This window comes from Saccopteryx bilineata, chromosome 8 (assembly GCF_036850765.1).
Source record: "Saccopteryx bilineata isolate mSacBil1 chromosome 8, mSacBil1_pri_phased_curated, whole genome shotgun sequence".
In the NCBI taxonomy this organism is placed as follows: domain Eukaryota; kingdom Metazoa; phylum Chordata; class Mammalia; order Chiroptera; family Emballonuridae; genus Saccopteryx; species Saccopteryx bilineata.
In genome coordinates, this window is record NC_089497.1 from 67,659,333 (window position 1) to 67,687,125 (window position 27,793).

At 43.7% G+C, this 27,793-nt stretch overlaps 1 protein-coding gene across 9 annotated transcripts in view; it reads left to right on the forward strand.

Moving 5' to 3' along the window:
• DGKG (diacylglycerol kinase gamma) overlaps positions 1-27,793 on the forward strand; it is a 247,568-nt gene that overhangs the window by 71,720 nt on the left and 148,055 nt on the right. For 7 of the 9 annotated variants that reach the window (XR_010726833.1, XR_010726834.1, XR_010726835.1 and 4 more), the window contains exons 3-11: positions 615-691; positions 6,873-7,038; positions 7,562-7,624; positions 11,452-11,622; positions 15,952-16,001; positions 20,002-20,076; positions 20,677-20,799; positions 25,127-25,244; positions 26,826-26,914. Coding sequence is in view for 6 of the 9 variants with exons in the window: in XM_066241092.1 (XP_066097189.1) it covers positions 615-691; positions 6,873-7,038; positions 7,562-7,624; positions 11,452-11,622; positions 15,952-16,001; positions 20,002-20,076; positions 20,677-20,799; positions 25,127-25,244; positions 26,826-26,914 (932 nt within the window). In the remaining 3 variants the exon portion in view is untranslated. The remainder of the gene's footprint in view (positions 1-614; positions 692-6,872; positions 7,039-7,561; positions 7,625-11,451; positions 11,623-15,951; positions 16,002-20,001; positions 20,077-20,676; positions 20,800-25,126; positions 25,245-26,825; positions 26,915-27,793) is intronic. The other 2 variants (XM_066241094.1, XM_066241097.1) reach the window with 2 other exon arrangements.

A 27,793-nucleotide genomic window follows, 5' to 3' on the forward strand; every position in this document is an offset into this window, starting at 1 on the left:
TGAACTAAGGCAGGAGAAGGGCAGGATAGACAAGTTAATAATTATAACATTATGTGACAAGTGCTATTACAGAATTGTGTACAAGTCATATGAGAACCAGAGGAGAAAAATGATTAATTGACAGGTAATGGAAGGCTTTTCAAAGGAGTTGATATTTGAGCTAGGTGCTGATAATTGAGTGAAGTTTACAATACAGAGAAAAACCACCATACAGAGTACACAGTACATTCAGGAACTTCTGGAAATGTGGTTTAATGTGACTGAAGAGTTGGGTGAATGGAAAGATAATGTCAGAGTTAAGAAATAGACTAGGTCAAATTACCATGTACTTATATACTAAGGGGATTAGGCTTTATCCTAGAAAAACTGAGAGCCACTAAAGGGTTTTGAGCAGGGATATGACCTGATTAGATTTGTGTTTTAGTAAGATAGTTTATACAACAGGAGAGAGAATATAGAAAAGAAGAAACGAGAGGATAGAGGGAGAGTAGATAAAAGTGGCCCTGGCAATGAGAGGCTGCTCCATCATAAGCAAGGTTAGATAGGGAGAACTTACTTGGTCCATCCCTCCTAGTTCTTCACTCATTTTTTACATGTGGATTATGTCTCTCCAGATTCTTCCAGGAAGATAAAGGATGTGTTAGCTGAATTTAATGAGAATGGAAGCCTCAAACAATATGATTCACATGAGGTAAGAACATTTCCATTTCAAGCTTTTAAAAACTCCATATTCCCGCCTTTCCGTGATATGTTCTCTTCTTGGAAGTTTTGCTCACTCTGAAGAATTTGCTTCTCAACCTATTTTTCTTCTGTCTCAAGTGAGTCTTTGCTGCCACCTGGAATTATACATTTCCTAAGTCCATTCACCCTCTCACTATCCTAGAAGACTATATACCTTCTCCCTCTTCAGATCTCTCACTCCTCTTCTCCTCATTTTCAGCTAACCACTGTGGTTTTTACTCTGCTGAGAAAGTGGAAATAATCAGAGAGATCTTCCACAAGATCCTCACTTACCTATGTAACTTTTCTCTTGTAACTAGAGATGAAATCTCCATGCTCTTCATTCTAACCCATTTACTTGTGCACTCAATTCCATCGTCTTTTGGTCTAGGGACAGGTATTGCTTCAGCAACATTTTTCTATATCTATCTATCTATCTATCTATCTATCTATCTATCTATCTATTTTTATATCCTTCACATCAGTATTCTCTTTCATATTTGATTTTTCTCATCATCATATAAACATTTCTTCTATATTAATAATGTTCTCCTGATTCCACTTCTCCCAGCTACCACCTCGTTTCTTTCCTGTCCTTTATAGCAGAGCTGTGCAAAAGATGTGTCTATACTCACTGCCTTCAATTTCTCTCTTCCCACATTCTTAAAGGCTCTGCCATCAGCATGTAGCCCCTACTTCTTCACTGAAGCCACTAGTCTACAAAGCCAAGGACTTTCATGTGGCCAAACTCAATAACCATTTTACTCAACAGTGTTGGACATGGTCGGTCAAATCCTCCTTCACTTTCCTCACTTGGTTTTCAGGATACCACATTCTCTGGTTTAAAAATCAAATAAGCATCTCAAATTTAACATGCACTAAATTGAGCTCCTTGATCTTCCCCTATAAAATATGGTTTCCTGCAGTCTTTTTATTTCAGTAGATGTTAACTCTTCACTTTCCAAGCTCTTCAACCTAAAATTGTGGAGTCATCTTTAACTTTTCTTTTTTTCTCACATCACACATCTGATTTATCAGCAAACCCTATCCCTTCTCCCTTTAAAATCTATCCAGAATCCAGCCACATGTCACCACTTGCAGTGCTACCACCCTGACCTCAATCTTCACCATATTTTGTCCAGATTATTGCAATAGTCTCATAATTGGGCTCCCTGTTTCTTCTCTGAACTTGTAAAGTCTATTCTTCATACACATCCTGAGCAATCTGTTAAAACTTAAGCCAGATCATGTCACTGCTCTGCTCAACAATCTCTCATGGTTTTCCCCACCTCCTACTCAGAATAAAAGTCAAGGTCATTACAATCAGCACCTCCACCCTATGCTGTGATCCCATCTCTTCCTCATTTCTTTCCAGCCATTTTAGCCTCTTTGATGCTGTCAAACAAGCCAGGGTTGCTCTGACCTTAGCACCTTTGCACTTGCTTTTGCCTCTTTCTAGAATGTTTCTTCCCCGGATATCCACATTGTTCATTTTCTCACCTCCTTCAAGTGTTGGCTCAAATCATTTTCTAAGTGAATGTCACTTTCTCTATCCCCTGTTCTGCCTTATTTTCTTCCTTAGTACTTCTCATCATCTGTCACACTATGTAACTTATTTGTCTATTTTTTCTCACTAGAATATTTTTGTTCAGTGTTTTATCCCAGGAGCCCAGAAGAGTATCTGGCACACAGTGAGCACTCAGCAAATATTTGTTGAATAAATGAAAGAATACAAAATCTCCCCCACTTTCAAACTCAACTCATTTAATATTTCTTGTGCATCCAGGCATGGTGCTGGGCACCGGAGAATATATAAAGATGAGAAAGCACAGTTCCTGCCCTCTGGAACTTACTTCTTACTGACAAGGTCAAGTTTAAGAGCCATGACCCTGGACTCACATGATTTTATGCTAGACCCCTACCTCTGTTGCCAGCCTGCAATGTGGCCTTGAATAGTATTTGACCTCTCTGAGCCTCAGTTTTTCATCTGTGACCTGAAGATAACAAAAACAAAACAAACAAACAAAATCCTTGATGTTTTCAGATAAATGAGATAATTTCTGCGAAGTGTCTAACACTTTGACAGGACACTTAAAAATGGTACCCTTATTATTCTCCTTCTATCCCAGTTTTCCAGAATGTTTTCAATTCAACCCCCTTTTCCCTGGTCCTGGGTCCTTTTATGAAGGTCAGTTGCAGAAAAGTGACAGATCAGCAGGACAAACTTGACAAAAGGCTGGTCACTTATTTATTCGTATTTTCATCTTTTCGACGAAACTTGAGTCAACCTCTCTTGGGCACTGGGAGGGAATCAACAGAGCCCATGTCCTCCAAGTACATCTGGGAACAACTTTGGGTAAAACATACCCGTCACCCAGAGAGGAAAGCCAGAGGACGTTTGCTGGAACTGGGACACTGCTTCAAAACCATTTCTGAGAAGAAGCCATGCGGGGAAGATGGCAGAGTCAGCAAAGAAGGCTTCCCCTCTCCTCACAACCCCACCCCAGCTTCAAAAACAGTCACAAAGCCTGGCAGGACGTCCCTAATCAGCCTGTCTGCCCTGAGGCTGACAAGTGGTAGGGGAGCAATCTGGTCAGAGCCACCCAGGGTGTGAAGGCCACAGGAGCTGTCAGAAGCTGGGATCAGCTTGGCTGTTATGAGCACACTGCCGCCCCCTCCTCTGTCATGTTGGCCTCCACTCTTTGTATGCCTGACACTGCTCTGTCCCAGGGGAGCTCTGTCACTCTGATCTCATTCTCTCTCACAGTGTGGAGGACTTCTAGTAGGTGTAATGGCCCAGCATGGGGTTGGGGAAACAACAGGGTTTAATTTCTCTTGAGGTTGATGGCTCACTGCTGCTAAAATGTCTCAATGAGAAGCAAGGTAGCTGTGGGAAAGGGCAGGTTGCTAGGAAAGCGAGGCGGGAAGGGAAAGTTTGCAGAGGCAGGGCTGCAGCTGGCCATGACATGCGTGCCTTGGTCCAGCAGCACTGTAATTCTCTGGAGCGCAGAGGGCAGCTAGAGTTAGTCAGGAAGTGGACAAGAGCAGAACAAAAGGGACATGGTGGCTTGGGGGCACCGTGGTCTAAAACTCAGACACACCAAGGCAGCAATTGGCTCTGACACGCTTTACATATGACTTTGAGCAAGTTGTTTACGTTCTCAGAATTTTTTCATCCACCGATGGCAGTAAATCCCACCTTCTGCTGTTTTTTTGAGACTTAAGAGAGGTCATGTATGTCAAGTGCCCAACACATGGTAACTCTCTATCCAGTTCCCCTTTCTTTTTTACCTGTATAAGAATTAACACACACTCTTTTCACAGATTGCAGCAACAATTGTCCAGTTAGTTCTTGCACAAAAGTTGCAGTTTCTAGGGGGGAGAAAAACCAGGCCTGAACAATGGCAGTGCCTAAGATGTTACTCCAGGGCTCAGAGATTTGTCAATGTCCCTCAGCGATTAGTTATCTGGTTTGAGCGTGAGCGTAGAACCCAGCCACTCCTTACCTTACTAACCAGCTACTCTGAGCTTGGCCTGTGCTCATAAATAATTTACTCTCTCATAATCGAGGTGTCATAGTGACAATCGCACACAGTCATATTTCTTGGCCTACTGAAATTGGGGTGTTTAGAGCAAGTGGCAGGGAACATGATGTCAGCACTGGGACCTGTGACAGATGCAGTAGCAGGAGCACAGGACTAGGAGTCAGAAGATTGAGCTTCTTTCTGGTTTTACTCTGCCACTAGCTGGTGGGGTCAAATAACTGAACATCTAGACCCTTAGTGACATGAAGACTTTTAGTTTCCCCTGAGCTCTTCTGATGTGAATGTTCTGTTTCCGGGCTTATTTTATGCCTATCCCCTGAAACATAAATAATCAAATATGTGTTCAGCCATTAGTGTTTTCTAAGTTCTTGAAATACTTTGTCGATTCTTTCTTTCTTTTTTTTTTTCTTTTTTCTGAAGTTGGAAACAGGGAGGCAGTCAGACAGACTCCTGCATGCGCCCGACCGGGATCCATCCGGCATGCCCACCAGGGGGCGATGCTCTGCCCATCTGGGGCATCACTCTATTGCATCCAGAGCCATTCTAGCGCCTGAGGCAGAGGCCACAGAGCCATCCTCAGCGCCCGGGGCAACTTTGCTCCAATGGAGCCTCGGCTGCGGGAGAGGAAGAGAGAGACAGAGAGGAAGGAGAAGGGGAGGGGTGGAGAAGCAGATGGGTGCATCTCCTGTGTGCCCTGGCCGGGGATCGAACCTGGGACTCCTGCACGCCAGGCCGACACTCTACCACTGAGCCAACCGGCAGGAGCCATGATTCTTTTCTTGTGGTACTCACCACCACTGACCCTGTTTTAGAATTATTTCAATACCTTTACTGTGATAAGTAGTGTGAAGGATACAAAGATGAAATAAGACATTTCACTACCTTCCAGGAGCTCTAGATATAATCAAGGAACAAAGGTATATCAAAGACAACTATGTATTAATAGAAGACAGCAGATATGAGTATCCCACAAGAACTATGGTGGAAAAGTAGCAGTTCAAGCACAGGAGATCATAGCAGGCTTCTTGGAGAAAGTGGCATCTGGATCAGACCACCCAAAGGAGGAGACCAGTAGTTTTTAGGGCCAACGCTTTATATCCCAAACCTGATGGTACATATGCAAGCCAGCTCCTGGTCTGGAGAAGGCTCTCCCAGAGTTTTCAGAAGAGATAAGGGGCTCTGGCCAGTGGCTGAGTAGATAGAGCATCAGCCTGGTGTATGGAAGTCCTGGGTTCAATTCTCAGTCAGAGCCCACAGGAGAAGTGACCATCTCCTTCCCTTTTGCTCCCTCTTCTCTCCTTTTTCCCTCCCACAGCCAGTGGCTTGATTGGTTTGAGCATGGCCCCAGGTGCTGAGGATAGCCCCATTGAAGCACAGCAGCCTCAGGTGCTAAAAATAGCTCATACTAGAGCATAAGCCCCAATGGCCCAGTGGATCCCAGTTGGGGTACATGGAGGAGTCTGTCTCACTATCTCCCCTCCTGTCACCTAAAGAAGAAGAAGGAGAAGGAGAGGAAGAGGAAGAAAAAGAAGGAGGAGGAGGAGGAGAGACAAGAGTTTAAATGATATCAGTATTTTAGAGAGCAAGCCAAGTAGGCTCCCAACAAGGGATTTTATTCTCATGGCTATTATGATTCACAAAAGCCTGCACAGCAGATCTTGGATTAATGCTTTCTCAAATGATTTCCAGGAGCATCTGCCGATGTGATGAAGATTCTGATGCCATCAAAGCATGAGCCAGTGATGACTCACTGCAAACTGTTGTTGAGTGTTTGCTGAGTGCAGCAGCCCTTCCTGGCACGGTTGCTCCCAGCCCGGGACCAGAAGCCAGGCGGGAGTGGGAGAGATGCAGCAGGGATACATTTTCAGTTTTGGCATGTTTCTTGGTTCTACCTTCTGTCCTTGGCTTCCTGTTCTTCTCCTGGTGCCTAAAACCTTCACAAGGACATGTTTTGAGAGAAGCTGAGCCAGACACACACCCTTCTCTGTTATCCTGAGGTCTGTCCAGGGAAGATCAGTTATGAAAGTAATAAAGGATGAAGCTTGTCCTTTTCTCTTCCAGGTCTTTCCTATGTTTTGAGACCTAAATATTCAGAAATTACATTACTCACAGCACAAGGAGAAAAGCAACAGATCAGAAAAGAGCCATTTCTTTTCATTGTATTTTCAAACTACAGGCTTCTTCATCTTAACCAGGATTCCAGAGCACTGACCTAGTCTGGCTCATCAGGGACAAGTCCCTCGCACAGATCTGCGCTCAAGCAGAGCCCTGCACTGTGGCTTCCGCTCCCAGCGCTCACATCCACCACTCCCTTTGCTGCCTAAATTTAGCAATGGCTTGTTACAAAGCCTCCTGTGGTTCCATGCCCCACTAAGCTCTGACATCCAGCCGCCGGTATTTTCTCTTCCTTACAGCCTCCTACCTGCTCCCTGGGCCTGTCGTTCTCCACCACCTCCTGGCCTTTTATTCCTGCCCCCACCAGCCACTCCACTTCCCTCTGCTTCCCTTCCATTCCTCCCACCTGCCAGCTCCCCAATTCCTTTTCCTTCTCTCCCTCTTCTGTCCTGGAGTCTCTCCACTGACTGTTTCCTCTTTGTTCCTTCTCAGACAATCAGCTATGATGTCTTCAAGCTGTTCATGAGGGCATACCTAGAGGTAGACCTTCCCCAGCCTCTGAGCATGCATCTCTTCCTGACCTTCAGCCAGAAGTCCAAACAGGAGATCCTTGACCACACAAAGGAGGGGATCAGTAACAGCGAGGCCTGTGTCCCAGGTACATGAACCAACATTTTGCAACATGGAAGAGGGGTTTTTGCAGCTCTAACCCACTTGCCACAAGCATGGTAACTTCTCTACGGGGTGTGACTGGTGCCCAGGGCCCAGGGTTCCTTTCCTCATAGGTTCTCACAGGAAGCCCTGTCTGATGGATCTCCCAGTAGAAAGAATAAAGAAGGGCTTAATTCCTGCCAGTCAGAATCAGAGGGGAGAACGGGGGGAGAGGAGGTACAGACTAATGTATGTCAGGAGGACAGCCTTCCACAAAGGCTGTCAATCCATGGATAAAGCACATAAGACCAGCCTAGGAATGGCAGAGGAAGGAGACGGAGTGGTCACTGTTTCCTGGAACTTGGGCTATATATAATAAGGGAAACACAGCCAACCCCAATACATAAGCATGAACCAGCTGACACTCAGAGACACAGATACAATCCAGACCTCGGGGGAAGGTCCCCTACCTGCCCCTCTAAGAAGCTGGAGGCATGGGTTGGCTTTTAAATCTTCTCTTTGTTCTGCAGATTCTAATATACAGAACACAGACAACGCTGTCAAAGCAGATGAGGCCTGTGCCCCTGATACAGGTAAGTTTTTGGAATGCAGGATAGGGAGGTATGGAGAAGACCTCATTCTTGGAGTGCGTGGGGAGGACCTACCCAGCAGCTTTGTCTCAATGTAATTGTATAGTGCTGAGCAGATTCTGTCTGTCTCCATCTCTGGGGCTCCTGCCACACATATATGCTGGGACTCTAAGGCTGTGATGGTCCTTGGGCTAAGGTCCAAATGACTATCAGTGGGATAGCTCGCAGGGGTAGGGCAAGAAGTTTGCTCTGGTTGACTTCCAACAGCGTTCATTCACATAGGTTTGAGTAAGTTGAGAGGAGCAAGGGAAGCCAGCTAACATTGTTTTGAAGATCTATTTGTCAGGCACCTCCTTTATTACATATTTTATTTAGCCTTCAAATCACACCACATTACACATTAAGGAACCAAGGCTTTAAAAGTTTAAAAGCCACTGTAGGACCTATGGAGCTGGGGATTCAATCCAGAATTGTCCAACCACGAAGCTCCTGCTCTTTTGTACAATGTCTCTATGCCACAGTTTCCCCACCTGTAACATGAGGTGATAATGTGTTGATATGGAGGTTAAGTGAGTTATATGCATAAAATGCTTAACACAGGGCCTGACTCTCAGTGAATGTTCAATTAATATCAGCAATAATTATTCAGGCCACTCACTAAAAGTACATTTTATTCTTTTAAAATTTTTATTTGTTTTTTAGTTACAGTTGACATATTGTATTAGTTTCAGGTTAGTACACTTTATTTTTAATCCATTGGTCTGCCAAGATCTCCTTCAAGCTGCGCCTTCAGTTTCCAAGTGAATCAGCTAGGTATCCTACTCCCATGGAAGGACTCTCAGGGGCTCAACCCCTACCAGGTTCTCTTGGATTTAAATACAAAGAGTCAGAGAGTCAGACCTAATTTCTTATGCATTATTGTCTATAAAAGATTGAGTCACATTGATGAATTCCAGCTCTTGGGAGGTGCCCAGGGAATATAGAATACCATTTTATTGTACTTTTCAAATCTATATAAAGCAGGATAGATGTGAGATAATACAACTGAATGAGAACAAAGTGTAACAGAGGCCTAGGATGAGAGACTTTCTTCTAGTAGATACTAGATGTAGTTCAAATCTTTTTCCCATCATAGCAAAAAGGGTAACTAAAAGGAGTATCAAAATTTTTATGTTTAATTGAAAGACTGGTGAGATCAGAAGTTTACTATGGACAGAAAGCAGAACATGGTTGGGAATGGAGAGTTGTGTCTGGACCATAAGCTCAGCTGCTTATGGAGCTCCAGAAAGCAAGGACTCGGGCATTGGTGCCTTCTGGAGGTTTTCAGGGAAGGCAGGAGGGCAAGACTGTACTAAGTGTGGGCTCACTTACCCCCCTGCTGGCATCCTACCCAGGCATGCTATACATTGCCCCTTGGGTAAATGGAGTTCAATCACAAATAAGCCTTAAATCTTACATGAAATAGAAGAGGCATATTATGGCATGAATCCTCCTCCTGGTAGAAAAGAAATGGTAAAACTGGAAACTTTGAGATGCTAAACACTCAGCAACAAAATCAACTATGAGAAGATATTGGGGCCCTGGCCGGTTGGCTCAGTGGTAGAGCATCAGCCCAGCGTGTGGATGTCTTGAATTTGATTCCCGGTCAGGGAACACAAGAGAAGTGCCCATCTGCTTCTCCACCCCTCCCCCTCTCCTTTCTCTCTGTCTCTCTCTTCCCCTCCCACAGACAAGGCTCCATTGGAGCAAAGTTGGTCCTGGCGCTGAGGATGGCTCCATGGCCTCCACCTCAGGTGCTAGAATGGCTCCTGCCACAATGGAGCAATGCCCCAAATGGGCAGAGCATCGCTCCCTGGTGGGCATGCCAGGTGGATCCCAGTCAGGCGCATGCAGGAGTCTGTCTGACTGTTACCCTGCTTCTAACTTCGGGAAAATACCAAAAAAAAAAAAAATTAAAAAAAAAAGAAAGAAAGGAAAGAGTTTGGACCCCCAATTTTTTATCCAGAGACTTTCTTTTTTTTCAAGTAAGAGGACGGGAGATAATGAGAGAGACTCCTGCATGTACCCTATTGGGATCCACTAGGCAACCCTCATCTGTGGTTGATGTTCAAATCAGTCAAGCTATCCTCAGTGCCTAAGGCTGATACTTGGACTAACTGAGCTATTTTCAGCGCTCAGGGCCAATGCTCAAATCAGTTGAGTCACTGGCTGGGAGAGGGGAAGAGAGTGAGAAGGGGGAGAGGGAAGGGAAGAAAAGCAAATGGCTGCTTCTCACTTGTGCCCTGATCAGAGATCAAACCCAGGACATCTGCACACCACGCTGATGCTCTATCCACTGATCCAACCAACTAAGGCCTGAAGAGACTTTCTTAGGCCAAGTATCTGGAACTTCAAGAGGAACGTGAGAAAAGTTATATTTTATTCCCTGAGCTACCAAATTGTCTTCACATGGTTTGTTGTATAGCCACAATTTCTAAGGTACCAAGGAAAGACTTATTGGGGATGCTGTCATTATGTGATACTTGAGAAAAGATCATTGATGACAATAATGGAAGTTAGCTGACTTATTTGACCACCATGCTTATTGGCAATATCTACATCATTCTGGATCTGAGAGCAACTCCAGGGATTTCCTCCTAAAGAAGTGGTTTGTTATGCATCATTTTGCTTGTGTATGGGGAATATCAGCCTCCATGGTCAAATCATGCTGGCCCAGGGAGCTGTATAGAATTTTTTTTTTTCATCTTCTTTTGTTACTCAAGATTTAAAGTAGAAAACCCTTTTTTCCTGTTAGGCCACCTTTCATGGATCTTAATTAGATGTCCTTGTTCATTAGAAAAAAGAACATAGGGCCAGGCAATCACCACAGAGAGGGGCCTACCCCAGCAAGAATGAGCCAAGTTCTGGAATCTTCTAAGATCAGGCTATTGGTTGAACATTCCAACCTTTTTCCTGTTGTTTTAACAGAGACCAGAGGAAGAAACAAAATTCTCATTTGATATGGCCTTTTTCATGTTTTCTGTGAGTTATACCCTCTTATTGGACATTCAGAGAGAATTTTTAGTGGGCATGGATATTAAGAGGTTAGGAGAAGAGAGAGAGCACTCAAAGTGCCTCAAAATAGTATAATTCGCACAGTGAAATATAAGTGCTTAGTTTTCTGTTAGTAATAACCTTATATTTATGACCCAGAGAACAAAGAGTGTGAATGGACAGTTTTCCTACCTACGAGAAGGAAAATTTTAGAGGGAAAACTTACTTTATTTCTGTTGTACAATAAGCCACTTTCTGCATTTACTTAATTCAACCAGTTAGGCTTGCAGTTAGTCAAAAGTCTTCCTAGTTTCTGGAAATTAGTTGATGTGTTGATCCAAATTTTTCTTTTTGACTAATCATCTTTTTATTTATCACTAAATATATTTGAGAAAAAGATCATGAAAACATATATTAGTAAATGACCAATTGTCTGGATTTTGGAATTTGAGCCAAAATTACCTTTACAAATTGGGTGTGCCCCCCAAAAAAATAGGCTAAATAACATTGATCTGCTGGATATTGATATTACTAAAAATTATTATCATATTTTTTTAAAATTCACCAAGTATAGGTGAATTTCTTACAAAGATCTAGACAGTTAAAAAGAGTCAGAATGAGGTCTACTCAGAGTATGAACTTCACAAACTGGATTTCTGGGCCCAATGATTTGATCATATCTGTATCACCAGTGCTGCTGAAGACACTTATTTAAACTTCTTGCCTCCACCATGAAAAGAATTTAATCTTTACTGAACACTGAGTGTCCTCAAATGCTTTCCTCCTGGATATTTCAGAATCAAAGATCTCCGAGAAGCAAGCGCCAGCTAAGGACCAAGTGGCCGCAGCAGCCCTGGGAAACCCGGCTGCTCAGTTCTCAGGCTCAGAATCCCCCACAGTGTTCCTGAAGGATGTTGTGTGCTACCTGTCCCTGCTGGAGACGGGGAGGCCTCGGGATAAACTAGAGTGTAAGTAGCTCAACCTGCCAAAGGGCTTCAGCTTTTTCCTAGAAGAAGCTCCAGTGTCCTGCCCATCATTGTAAGCATGCTGGGGATTGTTCTGGGACCATGGGTCTGAGTCCTGCCTTTTTTGGGGAGGTCGTTCTGCCCTGTTGTCAGTGGTGATATGAACATTTCTTAGAACCCATCCTGGGGCACAGTACCAGACATGTAAAGAATGGGAAGCGGGTCTGAGACCTTGGTATTGAGAACCAGGATTTGGAAAAGAAAAGGATCTCTGTAAGAGAGCAAGACTCCCCTCCTGTGCTGGCAGGGCTCTCCACTCTGCAAGGCTGTAACCAGGAAGCTGCTGTCTCCTCGTAGATCTTTCAAGGGAAAATATTCAGCATCTGTCTTCCTTCCCTTATTCTGTTCCCAAGCAACTCCGTAACTATGAGGAATTCTTTTCTTGAGCTCTACTCAACCTCCATCCTATTAAAGCTTATTTCCATTTTTTCACCTACCCTCACCCCAAGTATTTTGGCCTCTAGAGAAAGAAGGGTAGTTAATTAAGGGAGCTGAGCTTGGTTTCACGCTGCTCCTAAAGTTGGTTTCAAAACCGTATGTTCAGGAGGGAAACAATAGCTAGTAACAGAAAGGAAAGTTCACCGTGGCTAAAACAGTCTTGCAGAAGACTCACTCCAGGGATGGTCTCACCAGTTTCTGTGAGCCTGCAGAAAAAATGTTTCAGACAGGTGCTGATTAGACCTTGTTTAAAATATAGGTATATTGCTTTGGCTTCTCTTAGGACCAGAGAAGACATTAAAGGGAACGCATACACATTATAGCAAAAGTCAACATTCCAGCAATTAATAAGACTAGTCAACAACACTTGAACTTCTAGCAAGGAGAAGTCTGGCAAAGATGAACCTTTGCCAAGAACAAAATGAAACAGTTTGCTCATTAGCTGATCTTAAAATCACCCCCATAAGTTTGAGGTGTTAACCGCTGCACATGTTAAGTGCTAGTTTGGAAGCAAATGCAGCAGATTTCTACCTCTTTTGGTTAATATTAAAAGTGAAATGTCAACTTATTTCCACCATTCAACTGGATTTTCGGTCCCAGGCATTGTATTTGTTTATAACTTCCACAGAGAACGTGGCAGGTGCTTCGTATCAGTGGCTCTTAGACTTGGGCTGGTAATGCCAGTAGAAAGCAACTGCGTGTTTTAAAAAAAATTTATTAAAGAAGATTTTAAACAGAGGTAAAAGTAGAGAGCACAATGGACTTAAATGTTTCTATCAGCCACCTTCAACAATTACCAACTTATTGTCAATCATTCCTCCCCTCCATTCCCTCTGCCACTGATTATTTTGAAGCAAATTCCAGACATCATATGGTTTAATCTGTAAATATTTCAGTATGTACCTCTAAAATAGGACTTTTTCTTAAATATAACCACAACACTATATCACATCTATTGAAAATAATCCCTTATTATTATCAGTATTCAGTCAGCATTTACATTTCCCAATCATCTTATATATTTTTGAGTCGGGATCCAAGTAAGGTCCATACAGTACCATTGATGATTATGTCTCTTCAGTCTCTTTTCATCTTTTTCTTATTTTTTTTCTTGCAATTTTTTGGGGCAGAAACTTGGTCATTTGTCCTGTAGAGTTTTAATCTTTTTGTGTGTGTGTGATATAGACATAGAGAGAGGCAGAGAGAGGGACAGATAGGGACAGACAGACAGAAAGGGAGAGAGATGAGAAGCATCAATTCATTGTGGCACCTCAGTTGTTTATCAATTGCTGTCTCAGATGTGACTTGATCAGGGGCTACAACAGAGCGAGTAACCCCTTGCTCAAGCCAGTGACCTTGGGCTTCAAGCCAGCAACCTTTGGGCTCAAGCCAGCAACCATGGGGTCATGTCTATGATCCCACGCTCAAGCCAGCGACCCTGCGCTCAAGCTGCTGAGCCCACGCTCAAGCTAGTGAGCCCATGCTCAAGCTGGTGAGCTCAGGGTTTCAAATCTGGGTCCTCCATGTCCCAGTCTGACACTTTATCCACTGCGCCACTGCCTGGTCAGGCCATCGTTTGTTTGTTTTTTTAACTAAACCAAATAAATTCAAATTCTCTGTTCATTTTAATAGTTAAAAACAAGTTAAGCTTTTATTTTTAATGACTAAACATATCTTTTTGGAAATAATTGCCTGAAATCGCTTTATCACCAATGCAGTAATAACAATAATAACTCTAATCACTGAACACCTTATATTTGCTGAACACTTTAAGTGCATTAGCTCATATTAACCTCATAATAGCCATAGGTCAATATAATTATTCTCATTTTATATGTTAGAAAGCACAGAATGTTTAAGTGACTTGTCCATGGCCAAGCTGCTAAAAGATAGTATACTTACACTTTCTGCTTCCACTCTTCATGCACAATAGACCCAGAGTGCAGGAGCAACATTGTGGGAGGTCTGTCCCCCTCTACATCATTCAATCATCTGTCTGGTGAGTCAGCCTCATAAGCTAAGAAAATGATTAATACATTCTGAGGAGCCACAAAGAATCGGAAGCCCATGACCCTACTTTAAAGAACTTAAACTCCAGCCAAGGATCCACCACTGAACAAACACAAAGTACAGAGACATTAAAATATGTAGAAGGAAGTGACAATATGAGGGTGATTTAACAGGAGCTCTGTGCCCCTGTGGGTACCTACTGTGAGACCCAGAGTGGTTGTGTGAGGGAAGGGTTGGTCAGGGGAGGCCCGCAGAGAAAGCTAGCATGAGGAAGGGTTTTAAAGAATGGGAGGAAAATGAAGGCATACTCAGCCTTGCACACCACCCTGTTTACTTCTGAGACCACAGACAGAATCTCTACCTTTTAGATAAACGAAATGCAAGTTTCCAGGTCCCATAAAAGAATATTTAGGCCTGACCTGTGGTGGCGCAGTGGGATAAAGCGTCGACCTGGAACACTGAGGTAGCCGGTTCGAAACCTTGGGCTTGCCTGGTCAAGGCACATATGGGAGTTGATGTTTCCTGCTCCCCCCCTTCTCTCTCTGTCTCTCTCTCTCACTCCTCTCTCTCTAAAAAAATAAATAAATAAATAATATATATATATATATATATTTCTCTCCCAGATCTGTCTTATCTATCCTACATCACCTCTCTACGACTAGACATGAGAAAGGATGTTTGTAAATAATATGTAGACATGCTATTCATTTAGAAAAGGAAAGACAGTAGCTTCTTTTGAAAAAATTTTTATTTAGAAAATTAAATCTAAAAAGGTGACATTGATTAATAAGAGTATATAGGCTTCAGGTAAACATTTCTAAAGCATTTGAACTGTTATGTTGTATACCCATCACATTTTCCACCACTGTATATTTGTCCCTCTTTACACCCTCCCCCACACTTCTGCCCCAGGTCCCCCTCCCCCTGGTAACCACCTCACTTTTATCTATGTCCATAAGTCTCAGTTTTATGTCCCACCTATGTGTGATATCATACAGTTCTTAGCTTTTTCTGATTTACTTATTTCATTCAGTATAACGTTCTTAAGTTCTATCCATGTTGTCGTAAATGGCACCATGTCATCATTTCTTATGGCTGAGTAGTATTTCACACAATAGCTTTTATAACAGTAACTACTTCATAACTTTATGGAGGACTAAATGATTAATAATGATAAAATACCTTGTACCTCTTAAATGCCATATATAAATGTCTGTTAATGAAGTAAAATAAAAATAAATAACATCTGTTGGATGCTTTCTGCATGCCAAACACCTTAGATTTGGCATATAATTTATATATTATTCCTCATTTTAAAAATCTAGGACAGAGAAACTATCATAATCTTCGTCTAGCAGATGAAGAAACAGCCTAAATGACTTACTTGAATCCCTAGAGGTGGTAGGGCAAAGCCAAGATTTGAATCTGCCTAACTCCACAGCCTTCCTTGTGCAATAGAAGAATGTTCTGTCTACACTTCTGGTGCCCCTGCCTCACCACCAACTGGGAATTCGCTTTAAATTGTGTTCCAGTGATGCTGAGAGGTGTGAGTACTCTACAGAGAATCACACTCATGACCTGGATCTCATTAGCCACGAGTTATTGCTTAGGCAATCCCAGAAGCCAGATGGTTTAGTTTTCCTCCCTCTCCCTACTTCTCTGAAAGGAAGTCAGACTCTGTGCCTTTGGTGGGTGGGTGAGCTGGCTGCAACAGACTTTACCCAGTGATCATCAGAACTGACTCAAAACCAAGCAGCAGCAGAGGCTCAGCCAGTCCCTGGCGCCTGGAGGACACCTCGAGACTCATCTCTGTGTTTTTTGCAGTCATGTTTCGTCTCTACGATTCGGATGAGAATGGTCTCCTGGATCAAGTGGTAAGCTCTCCAAATATCCCTCCTGGGTCCAAGAAAGGCTGAGGAAGAAGGGAGCAGGTGGAAGAAGAGTCTGAAAGCTCTTTATAAGAGTTCTATCTTTATAAGAATAGCCATGTCTAAATTTGAGCTGCAAAAATAAGTGGAACCCCCAGCTTCTATTTCCAAAGAGCCAGCCTGGAGGAAAGTGAACTTCAACTTGCCTTATCATTCCGGAAGCCCAGGATTATAAAATCTCAAAATGGAGGGATGCTTTAGTATCTTATCTAGTTTATTTCCTAATAGGTTCAGAACTTCTTTCTGCCATTTCCTGCTGGAGTCCAGGAGCAGAGGGTAGGAGGTGGGACAGGCAGCAAGACCAGGGCAAGTGGGCAGGTGGGAGGCTGGCAACTGCGGATGTGCTTCAGCAGCACGCTTGCCTTCCTCTCATATTCCAGGGCACTCGCTCTAAGAGTCTTGTTCTGTCTGTTCTCAGCGCATGGTCTTATCTCATTGCACCTGGAAAAGCCTGAGACTCACCTCCTCTTCCCTCAGGAACAGGAAGGATAGGTCAGGGATCATGGAGTAAGAGGAAAGGTGGAAAAGGAAGAAAGCAGAGATGGGAGAGGGCAAATAGGAGTCAGGCAGGGCTTGTGTTCATGATTTAATAATAGAAAGACTCTGAGGTTGAGGTGCACAGGGCTGAGATGGGACAGAAGGAAGAAGAAAGGGAACAAGTCCACTTGACAAATCAGCCCAGTTCCCTGCAAACCGAGTGCGTTTATGGGAACTCTATAGCCACATTGCAATGCTGTGGTTTATGTCATGAGAGAACAACCAAAGAATCACAGACTCTCATGAGTTTGGTCAACATACGTTTCTTAATCAGCTACTATGTCCTGGGCACTATTACACTGGGGCATAGTAGTGAGCCACTGAAAAAACATCCATGCCCTCATGGAGCTTTCATTCTAGTGCAAACACACATTCAAGAACAGTAAAATGTGTCTAGATAGAGATGGTGCTAGAAGAAAAGTAAAGGAGAGAAAGGAAGTGTTGGAGGGAGCTGCAGTTTTAGCTAAAGAAACCAAAGGAGGTCTCCCTGAGGAAGGAACTTCTGAACAGAGACTTGAAGGAGGTGAGGGGACTGTCAGTCATGAAACACCTAAGTTTGGAGGAAGTGCCTTCCAGGAGAGGTAACAGGGAGTGCATAGGTCCTGAGAAGTACCTGGAATGTTAACAGAGTAACTAGGAGGCCAGAGTGACGGTAGCAGCATGAATGAACAGGTGAGGTCAGAGTGAGTAAATAATAGGAGATGAGATCAGAAAAGAAATGAGATGGGAGTAGAAGAAGTTTGCAAAGCATTGTCAAGCTTCTAGGTAATTGAAAGGGTTTACTTTTTACTCTGAGTAAATGGAGAACCCGTTGGTGATTTTGAGCAGAGGAGTGACATGGTTGACTTGGGTTGTACCAGGATCACTCTAGCTTCTGCATTGACTGTAGGGGTGCAAGCAGGGATACTAGGTAGGAGGTGATTGGAATCATCAAGATGATGGTAACTTGCACCAAGGTAGAAGCATTGCTGGTAGTAGGAAGTGGTTAAGTTTCAGCTCTATTTGGAAGGTAATATCGGTGGACTGAAGCAGTCTCAAAAGAGTTACCTGATTCAACTTCCCACCAAGCCTCCCTGGCAGATGGCCGCACAGCCTTTTTGTGAATATTCACAGTACTGCGGAGTTCATCCAAACAGCCATTCCACTGCTGAGGGTGACTTAGACAAGGCTTCCTTTCTTCACAAAAGGCACTAGTCTGCCAGGGAAATTCTCAACATGCAACTTGCTTCTGTTTTCCCCTCCCCTTTTCCAAACCTAGCGGAGAGGCCAAAATAAGCCAACCCTCAACAAATCCCTGCCTGTACTCCTAGGCTTGCTTCTGCCTCTGCAGCTGGCCAGTGGAATACCTATTCTACACAGTCAGCCTTCAAGTATTTGAAGGTACACATCTCTTCTAAAATGTCCTCCCAGCTCAAGTTTCCCAATTCCTACACTGTTTCTCATAAGGCAGCCTTAAACATGCGCTCCACTCAAGCTCTAGTTTGTCAATGCCATTCTTAAAATATGGCCCAGAGGCCCTGGCCGGTTGGCTCAGTGGTAGAGCGTCGGCCTGGCGTGCAGGAATCCCAGGTTTGGTTCCCGGCCAGGGCACACAGGAGAAGCACCCATCTGCTTCTCCACCCCTCCCCCTCTCCTTCCTCTCTGTCTCTCTCTTCCCCTCCCGCAGCCGAGGCTTCATTGGAGCAAAGATGGCCCAGGCGCTGGGGATGGCTCCATGGCCTCTGCCTCAGGCGCTAGAATGGCTCCAGTTGTGGCAGAGCAAGGCCCCAAATGGGCAGAGCATTGCCCCCTGGTAGGCGTGCCGGGTGGATCCCAGTCGGGCGCATGCAGGAGTCTGTCTGACTGCCTCCCCGTTTCCAGCTTCAGAAAAATGCAAAAAAAAAAATAAAAAAATAAAAAAAATAAAAAAAATAAAAAAAAAAAAAATATATATATATATATATATATATATATATATATATATATATATATATATAGCGCAGAACCGAACCCACCCCTTCATGACTCATTAATCATCTGCATGCGGCCTGACCAAGGTGGACAGCAGGCAGGTGAGTTAGCTCTTCCTGAAATCTGCTGCCACTGCTTCCTGAAAATGCTCATTCATCGACACAATTTAAGGTTGAGTCTAATTCTCAGTTCCTGAATCACATTTTCTCATTAAATCTTAGTCCCAAATAGATTCACAGCTCTTTTCCTTTGAAACTTCTACAGAACTCTGTTCCCACCATTCTGCCTACTTCCTCACCTCCATCTACTACCTCATCTGCAGTTTTGCAAGGAATATTTTTAATTTAAATGAAATACAATTTTTTGGCCCTGGCCAGTGGCTCAGTGGATAGAGCATTGGCCCAGTGTGTGGATGTCCCAGGTGTGATTCCCGCTCAGGGCACATCAAAGAAGCAACCATCTGCTTCTCTCCTTATTCCTTTTCTCCTCTCTCCCTCCTCCCCTCCCACAGCCAACAGCTCAATTGGTTTGAGTGTTAGCCCTAGATGCTGACAATAGCTCAGTTGGTCCAAGCATCAGCCCCTGATGGGGTTGCTAGATAGATCCCGGCTGGGATGCATGCGGGAGTCTGTCTCTCCTCCTCATTTAAAAGAGAAAAAGGAAAAAAGTTAATAAATGAAATAGAATTTTTTAAAATTCCTGTTGTGTTTAGCTTGCTTGTTTTGACCCAGCGTGCTACCTGGTATAGGTAACACTTCTGAACCTCACTTCAGTTCACCAATAGTCTCCCCACATTGATACTACTATTAACATCTTAGACCATGATGCTCCAAGAGATGCAAATGCCTCCTTGGTCTAGGTGTTTCAGTGGGACTCTGGGTGCACTGATTTACTAGCACCCACAATTCTGTGAAGTTTTAGGTAGAGCCTGGTGTAGGTAGTGAACAACAGGCTCACTCACCAGGCCAGTGGACCCTTCATGAATTTCTTGTTCAGAATCCTGGGTTCAGGGCTGGACATAGATGGATCCCAAGCTGCTAAAGCTATGGGAATGAGGAGTGACTAAAGAGGAAAAGGAGAACTGCCTTTGTTTGTAACCATCTGAGAGAACTAAGATCACAAAGGAGAAGAAAGCAGGAGTGCTTCCTGTGCTCTCCGAGTCAAAGGCCAGACGAGGGGAAGCATCCAGGTAGGTCTAGGAGGCAGTGCCTATTCAGAGAGCTTTCTGCACACTTCTGGCTTAGCTATCATCTGCGCTTCTCATGAGCATCTACTCTCCACTGAGCTTTGTGGTCAAGGCAGAAGTAAAGAACAGGAACCCATAGTGAGGTCCCCGTCAAATGCCAGCAGTTTGCACCAGCTGCTTCTCATGTTCTACCCATCTTCCCACAGGGTTTGCTGTTGAGCCTTGCTCTTAAAAACACATCTTCAGTTGGTTTTTTCCCTTGATGTTTTCTAGGAAATGGATTGTATTGTCAACCAAATGCTGCACATTGCCCAGTATCTTGAGTGGGATCCCACGGAGCTAAGGCCTGTGAGTTTCTGAAGACATGGGGCGACTTCCAAGTGAGCTTCCAAGAGAAAAGTGAGACACACTGAGGGTAGACTCATCTTCTCATCAGCAGCATCTCGGGGGTCCTACAGCATGACCTCCCACTTCTCTGACAGGAAAAGTACAGACATAATTCAAATGATAATCCCCCCTGGCCTTTTCACCAGAACTAACTTGTTATAACAGGAGTTCATAGATCAGAGAATTTAGAGCTAGAAAGAATTTTAAAGATTTTCCTGCATCACCAGGTAATAACTTTATTTTCTATATAAAAGCACATTTTTATACATTGTTTCTCTAATCCTCACTACAGTGCCGCATAATAACAGTATTACATCCATTTTACATAAGCAGATAAGCAGAGCAGTACCCAGAGAGTTGGGGTAGCTGGCTTGCCCAATGCCAACCAGTCAGGTCAGCAAAACCAGGCCTGGAGCTCTGGTCTCCTCATCCTCACTTGCTTCCTCACTGCTCTCTCCCTGTGAATCAGAGGGCAAAGGGGTAAAACACAAGCCAGACAAGGGCAGGGGGGAGAGGAGTCCAGGATGAAAGTGGACAATTGCTGCTCTGTGGATTCCGCAGATATTGAAGGAGATGTTGCAAGGGATGGACTACGACCGGGACGGCTTTGTGTCTCTACAGGAATGGGTCCATGGAGGGATGACCACCATCCCATTGCTGGTCCTCCTGGGCATGGACGACTCTGTAAGTCAGCAAACCTGAGTTCAAAGAGCTCTTACCTTTCAAGAACACCAAGCTCTATATGGAAGTTCATATCTACACATCACCTTGGTTTCTGCCCCAATGGACAGACCATGTGCTCTAGGCCAGCCCAAAAGTCTTCTCTTTTTACCCATTAGTGACTGAAATATATTAATTCATTTGACAGCCATGTACTAAATTATTAGCAAACAAAGACACTGTTATGAGCTCTGTCAGGGGACACAGATACAATGTTCACCCACTAGAGGTCATACTCAAACAAAGGGCAAAAAATCTCAATGAAGAATTCCATGTTTTCCAAAAATTAGGTTAAAAATACTAAGGTAGTTGGGGAACAAGGGAAAAGAAGGAGGAAGGAAAGGAAAAAAAATACGTCTCTGTTATGAAACAGAAAGCAATCAAAGCAAAACAACAGAATAAGTAGGTATTTTTTCCCCTGATTTATACAGATGGAAAGCTGAAATTAGCCTAAGGGGCAAAAAGAGGTGTCAGAATTTATTTGTACTTGATTCCAAAGATGCTTCACTTTCTAACAAACCACACTTAGACCAGTAGGAAGAAATATTGGACGATGTTTACCCTGGTTCTAACAAATGTGTGGGGTTTTAATTTCCTATTTTGAGATAAAGGTCAGGTGGAAGGACTTAGGAGGGGTTGCTTGTTTGTTTGTTTAGGACTTAACATGGTTAAGATCTGGTTCCCAAGGATGGGTATGATTTGGTACTAGAAGATAGTAGAAGAGAGTTTGTGGCCAAGATAATAGCTTTATCAAAGACCCAAAAGAAAAAAAGTTCAAGGTGTTTCGGAGAAACCTCCCAGATTGATTGGATTAAGGGTTACATGTAGAGGTTTAATGTACAATTAATGCTTACATATGCCTGTATCTGACTTAGTCTGCTACTGCATTTTGTACTTATTTACCAAGTGAAGTAACTTCCATGCATGAGCTAGGAAAGCTTAGAACTAAAAGAACAAATGGTGACTTTTAAAGCATTTGCCAAGACCGTCACACAGGTTGTGTGACAATACTTCTTTGAAATTACTGAAATGTCACACAGAACAGAATAGGAAGTTCAGCTAGTTAACCTCTAACTGCTGTTATTGCCCATAATGTCTCCATCTGACAGTTCTGCATTTCAGGATTAAAGCTAAGCCTTTGTTTCCAATACTCAGAAACTAAGCATCCTGCTATCATCTCGCAGGATGTCCAGTTCTTCCCAAGTGCTGAGTAGAAACCAAAGAGCCAGGATCTACACGACTCTCTTCTTAGTCCTTAGAACCCTAGAATGTCAGAGTTGGAGAAGACCTTGGTGAGCACTGATATATCCCCTTCACTTTGCAAACTGAGGGCCAAAGAAATATAGGTCTTGCCCAAGAACACAAACCTAGTTACTGCCAGGAGCCATCCTCCATATTCCGAAAGAACAGACCCCTCATTCAATGGTCCTTTACCAAGAACCTGTTATGTGCAAGAACCTATGTGAGCCCAGGGAGGGAGGGCACACAGATAAGTAAGGTAAACTTCCTGCTGTTGATACTCAAGATTATACATGAATCAAAGTGGAAGGTCTGCTTGGGAGCTGTTCCAACATGTGTGTGTGTGTGTGTGTGTGTGTGTGTGTGTGTGTGTGTGTTGCTAAAACATGAGACTAGAGATGGGACATTTTAATCATAAGAAATGAATGTCTATCTGCCCTGGCCGGTTGGCTCAGTGATAGAGCGTCAGCCTGGTGTGCGGAAGTCCCGGGTTCGATTTCCGGCCAGGGCACACAGGAGAAGCACCCATCTGCTTCACCACCTCTCCCCCTCTCTTTCCTCTCTGTCTCTCTTCCCCTTCCGCAGCGGAGGCTCCATTGGAGCAAAGATGGCCCGGGCGCTGGGGATGGCTCTGTGGCCTCTGCCCCAGGCGCTAGAGTGGCTCTGGTCGCAATAGAGCGACACCCCCCCTCCCCGAAAGGAGCAGAGCATCGCCCCCTGGTGGGCAGAGCGTCGCCCCTGGTGGGCGTGCCGGGTGGATCCCGGTCGGGCGTATGCGGGAGTCTGTCTGACTGTCTCTCCCCGTTTCCAGCTTCGGAAAAATATTGTACAAAAAAAAAAAAAGAAAGAAAGAAAAAAAAAAGAAATGAATGTCTATATTGGTTTCCTGTTTGAGACATGCTGACTCCAAAGTGCCACAAACTCTTTGGATGGAGAGGACCCACTGTTTCATGGCTAGAGGAGGAAGAGACTGTTTCTTCACCATTCTCCCTTGTGTCTCCTCCCAATGCCAAATCAGCTTGAGAGAAAACCAACTCTGTATAAAGAAAGTGGAAAACAAAAAACAAATGTGAATTTGGTTTTTATTCATCAAAAGTATTATGCATTTATTTTAAAATATGAACTAAATTATAAGTTTCTACATTAATATTAGGGGTTCAGAGAAAGCATTCTTAAATGTCTTAAAGGCCACATTGCTTTTTTTTTTTTTCTTTTTCAAAACCCGCATATAGCCACTGAAAAGTCTGGGGAATCTCTGAATGCAAAATATGCAGAACAGTCTGTCTCCCAGTGAAATGGCAGCAGCAGCAGAAAGCCTGCTGTGCATAAGGAAGGTTACTCCCACATCCTGCTTCCACTAATGTGCAGAAATGAAAGAGCCACATGATGGTGCTATAACCCAAGTGAAAATGTTACTTTATCCCGAGTCAAGGTCCTCTGGCTTCTTACCTCAAGTCTATGAAAATAGGATCTGAGAAAAGGAAAGTCACCTAACTAATGTATGTACGTAACAGAAATTAGAGAATAAAATTCATAGTATGTCCAGCTGAAGCTAACCTCCATTAACAGTTTGGTGACATTTCTTCCCATCAAAAATCTTACATAAAACTACGATAATTAATAGACTCAAATTTGTATTCTGCTTTTTTCACTTAGCATTGTATCATGAGTGCATTCCCATGCCGTTAGATAGTCTTATAAATAGCTTTTTGATGGCCACTTAACATTAAATCACATGGCTATATCACAACTAATCTTTTGGTCATTTTGAGAACTTTAGGATATTTTCAGTTTTGCCTTATTTTAAATAAATAATATTGGGTTAAACATCTGAAAAAGCACAAAAATGCTCTCTTTTTTTTAATTGTTTAGGATAGAATCCAAGAAAGAAAATTTGTAAGTCAAAGATTATAAGCATTTAAAGGATGATATATATTATAGATAGAGTGATAGAGATAGATAGATAGATAGATAGATAGATAGATAGATAGATAGATAGATAGATAGATGATAGATAGGATTTACACTTCCACCAGCCATGTAGAAGAGGGCTTGTGTTATCCCACACAAATATTCCTGCTCAGGTAGTCTTAATTTTTAATACTTGCTAATTTTAGAAAACATACACACCAGGGGGAAGGGAACTTGAGAGAATGGGGAGGATGGTGTAGGGCAGGGGTCCCCAAACTACGGCCCGCGAGCCACATGCGGCCCCCTGAGGCCATTTATCCGGCCCCCGCCGCACTTCCGGAAGGGGTACTTCTTTCATTGGTGGTCAGTGAGAGACACAAAGCATGGCATCGCTCACATACAGTACTACTTCCAGTGACATGGGATGCATGCCTCATGGCTCCGGAAGCACGTCACATCACTTGTTACATCTAGCAGTGACAAATATGGAACCGGACATTGACCATCTCATTAGCCAAAAGCAGGCCCGTAGTTCCCATTGAAATACTGGTCAGTTTATTGATTTAAATTTACTTGTTCTTTACTTTAAATATTGTATTTGTTCCTGTTTTGTTTTTTTACTTTAAAATAAGATATGTTCAGTGTGCATGGGGATTTGTTCATAGTTTTTTTATAGTCTGGCCCTCCAATGGTCTGAGGGACAGTGAACTGGCCCCCTGTGTAAAAAGTTTGGGGACCCCTGGTGTAGGGGAAGGGTGTAAAGAGGGACAAATATAAGGTGACAGAAAATAATTTGACTTTGGGTGATGGGTATACAACATAATCAACAGTTCAAATGCTATAGAAATCTTCACCTGAAACCTATGTACTCTTAATGATCAATATCACCCTGTTAAAGTTAACTTCCTAAATAAAATTTTAAAAGAGAAGAGAAAACACACACATACATAAATAATTTTGTTTTGATTTGCATTTTTTAAGAGTCCTTACATTAGTAAAATAAACGTATATCTTGTCTTCCAAATATGACAAGAGAGTCTTTTTTTAAAAAAAAAAAAGAAGACATAATGGGAGGCAGCCGCAGGCTTCTGCTAGCTTGAGGCTGCCCTCTCTGCATCCCATTCCCTTGCTGTCTCTGCAGGGTCCCAAGGGCGACGGAGGGCACGCCTGGACCATGAAGCATTTCAAGAAACCAACCTACTGCAACTTCTGCCGTGTCATGCTGATGGGCGTGCGGAAGCAAGGCCTGTGCTGCTCGTGTGAGTAGATGTCCTTCAGACCCCTTTGCCCCAGGAACTATCTGGTTCTGCACATGGTTGAGCCATTCCAGAAAAAGTCCAAGTATTTCTGCTTTTTAGCTTGAGGGACCTTCCATATTGCCCCCACAGTAGGGAATATAGCAAGACTTCCATGTTTTATTTTTATTCTACGTAAGTCAAATGGATAAGTATTGCTCCATTGTTGGAGTCCCATCATGGGCCAAACATCTCAGCCCCCACCCCCCAAAAATATCCAGTTATTAGGCTCACACATAATTGAAAAAACATCTCATGCTGATTTTAGTTGGGTTTTGCTAGTGGATATTTTAAGTGGTCAGAAGAACCTGTTTGCTTATTTTTTTAATTATTAAATAAGCAACATAAAATATATTTTCAAGTGCAGTAGAAATTAAAACTATTTGTTTCACTTCATAATCCATTTGTTAAAGTTAAATGGGAGACAAGAAAAAACACAGAAGGGAAAAAGTTGGGAGACTGGAAAAGACAGAAGAGAGAGGTGGATGGGAGAGAAGACTGAAGGGTGATGTAGGAAAGAGGGTGGACCCAGGAGCAGCGGAGAAGAGAGGGGAGGGGCGCAGGGAGAAGGCTTTGCAGGGTCGGTGTATGTGGGGGCAGAGTCCTGCCAGTCACCTCACAGACAGACAGTCTGATGAACCCACCAGAGATCGGGCAGCCACTGCTGCATGGAGGACCCTTGGGTGTGTCCAAGTCACCAGAGAATTTCATCTAAACATGCACACATGAGCTAAGCATCAGGTGACCTTGGCTCCAACAGTCATCTTAACAGAGTTGGACCCAATGTACAGCAGCAGCACCAGCAGACTAAAGAAGGAGCCCGCCAATGTTTCCAGCACCCATTCAAATCCAGGTCTCACCACTTCTTACAGAGTCAGTCTCATTCTTATTAGGTTCCAGGTCTGCGGGCCCCTGCTGATTGCATAGTATTCAGTAATAGAAGCAACAGCAGTAATGATAATAATTTGTGGAATAACTGTTCTGACCCAGACACTCAGTGCTTTGTACAAGTTATCTCATTCAATGATGTAAAAGCCCTGCAAAGAGAGGCAATTTTATTCCCATTTTGTAGGAAACCCTGAATTTCAAAGATGTGAAACAATTTACTCATGAAGGTAGTTACAAATAGCAGAGCCAGAGGTTAGGCCCAGGCCCACCCACCTCCAGCATTAGAAAGACTCCAGCCTCTCTGTCCCCCCCAGCACCCCTGAGACAACACTGTGGCACTGGCGCAGCAAGGAGAACAACTCCGCACACTGCCCTTAAGTGAAAAGAGCCTTTCTGAGGGTGTTTTCTTGCCAAATTCATAGCCCGCAGTGCAGGCAGCGTGGCGGGTGGAACATGCTGAAACATTTCTGGGAGATAACAGTGGACTCTCAGACTGTTTTGAATGTCTGTTGAGCAAGGCCAGCGCCATATGTCCCCTGCCCTTTCCTGGTCACCCATTCAGGCACAGGCCTCAGATGGAATGTGGGGCTGGGGGTGCTGGCTGGACCTTTGCTATGTGGTCACTCACAAGCACTTTCCTTACTTTTTTTTTTCCAGACTGTAAATACACCGTCCATGAGCGCTGTGCATCCAAAAATATTCCTGGGTGTGTCAAAACCTACTCAAAAACCAAAAAAGGCAGTGAGGTTGGTGACATGTGTTATCTTGTTCTGCTGCATGCTGCGTCCTGGGCCACATGTCCATCACCAGGTTCCTGGGCAGGAGGAAGCTTTGGGGCTTTATCCAGTCCCTTCTCTGCCTGAGAACCACCCTTAAACCACCTCGTTCATCCATCAACCCATTCAACATCTCCCTGGTGACCATCACGTGCCAGGCATGTAAGCAGTGAACAAAGTAATAGGACAATAGCAATTGTGTGGGACGTTCCGTTGAGGCACCAAGGAGGAGGCCAGAGAAGATTTCATAGAGAGGTGGCATTTGAGTGACATCTTGAACCTAAATCAGGAGGACTTCACAAGATATCAAGGTGGACAAGGCACCTAAGCAGAAGAAGCCTTAAATGCAAAGGCAGGGAGGAGACACGGCTTCCTCTGGGTTCTGTACTTAGGTTGCCATGAATGGGCCAGATGACACTGCAAGGGAAGTGACAGGAGCTGTACTCTGAAAGTGAGGTTGAGCCTAGGAAGGTCTTGTGAGTCCAGGTGATGAGTTGGGAAGGTGTTTCCTAGGCAGCGATGGAGTCATCAAAGGGCTTTGAGTACATGAAACATTAGGTTTGTGAATCAGGTTAATTACACTGACCATGGTGCAGGAGAAAGATTTGAGGGGAAAAAAATACTCTACCAGCAGTTCAGACAAAAGGTAGTGTTGCACTGAGGGCCCGACCAAGGTGGGGTCTGTACTCACCACTGTGCCAGCGCGTCCACAGTAGCACAGTGATGGCTGTGTCTAGGTTGAGTGTCTCCCAGCCATGCCAGTTGTTGAGTATTTTGACTGTCCCACTGGCTAAGGTAGAGAAGATGAAGGGAGAGTTTAAGAGATAATTTGGAGGTACTTCCACCAAG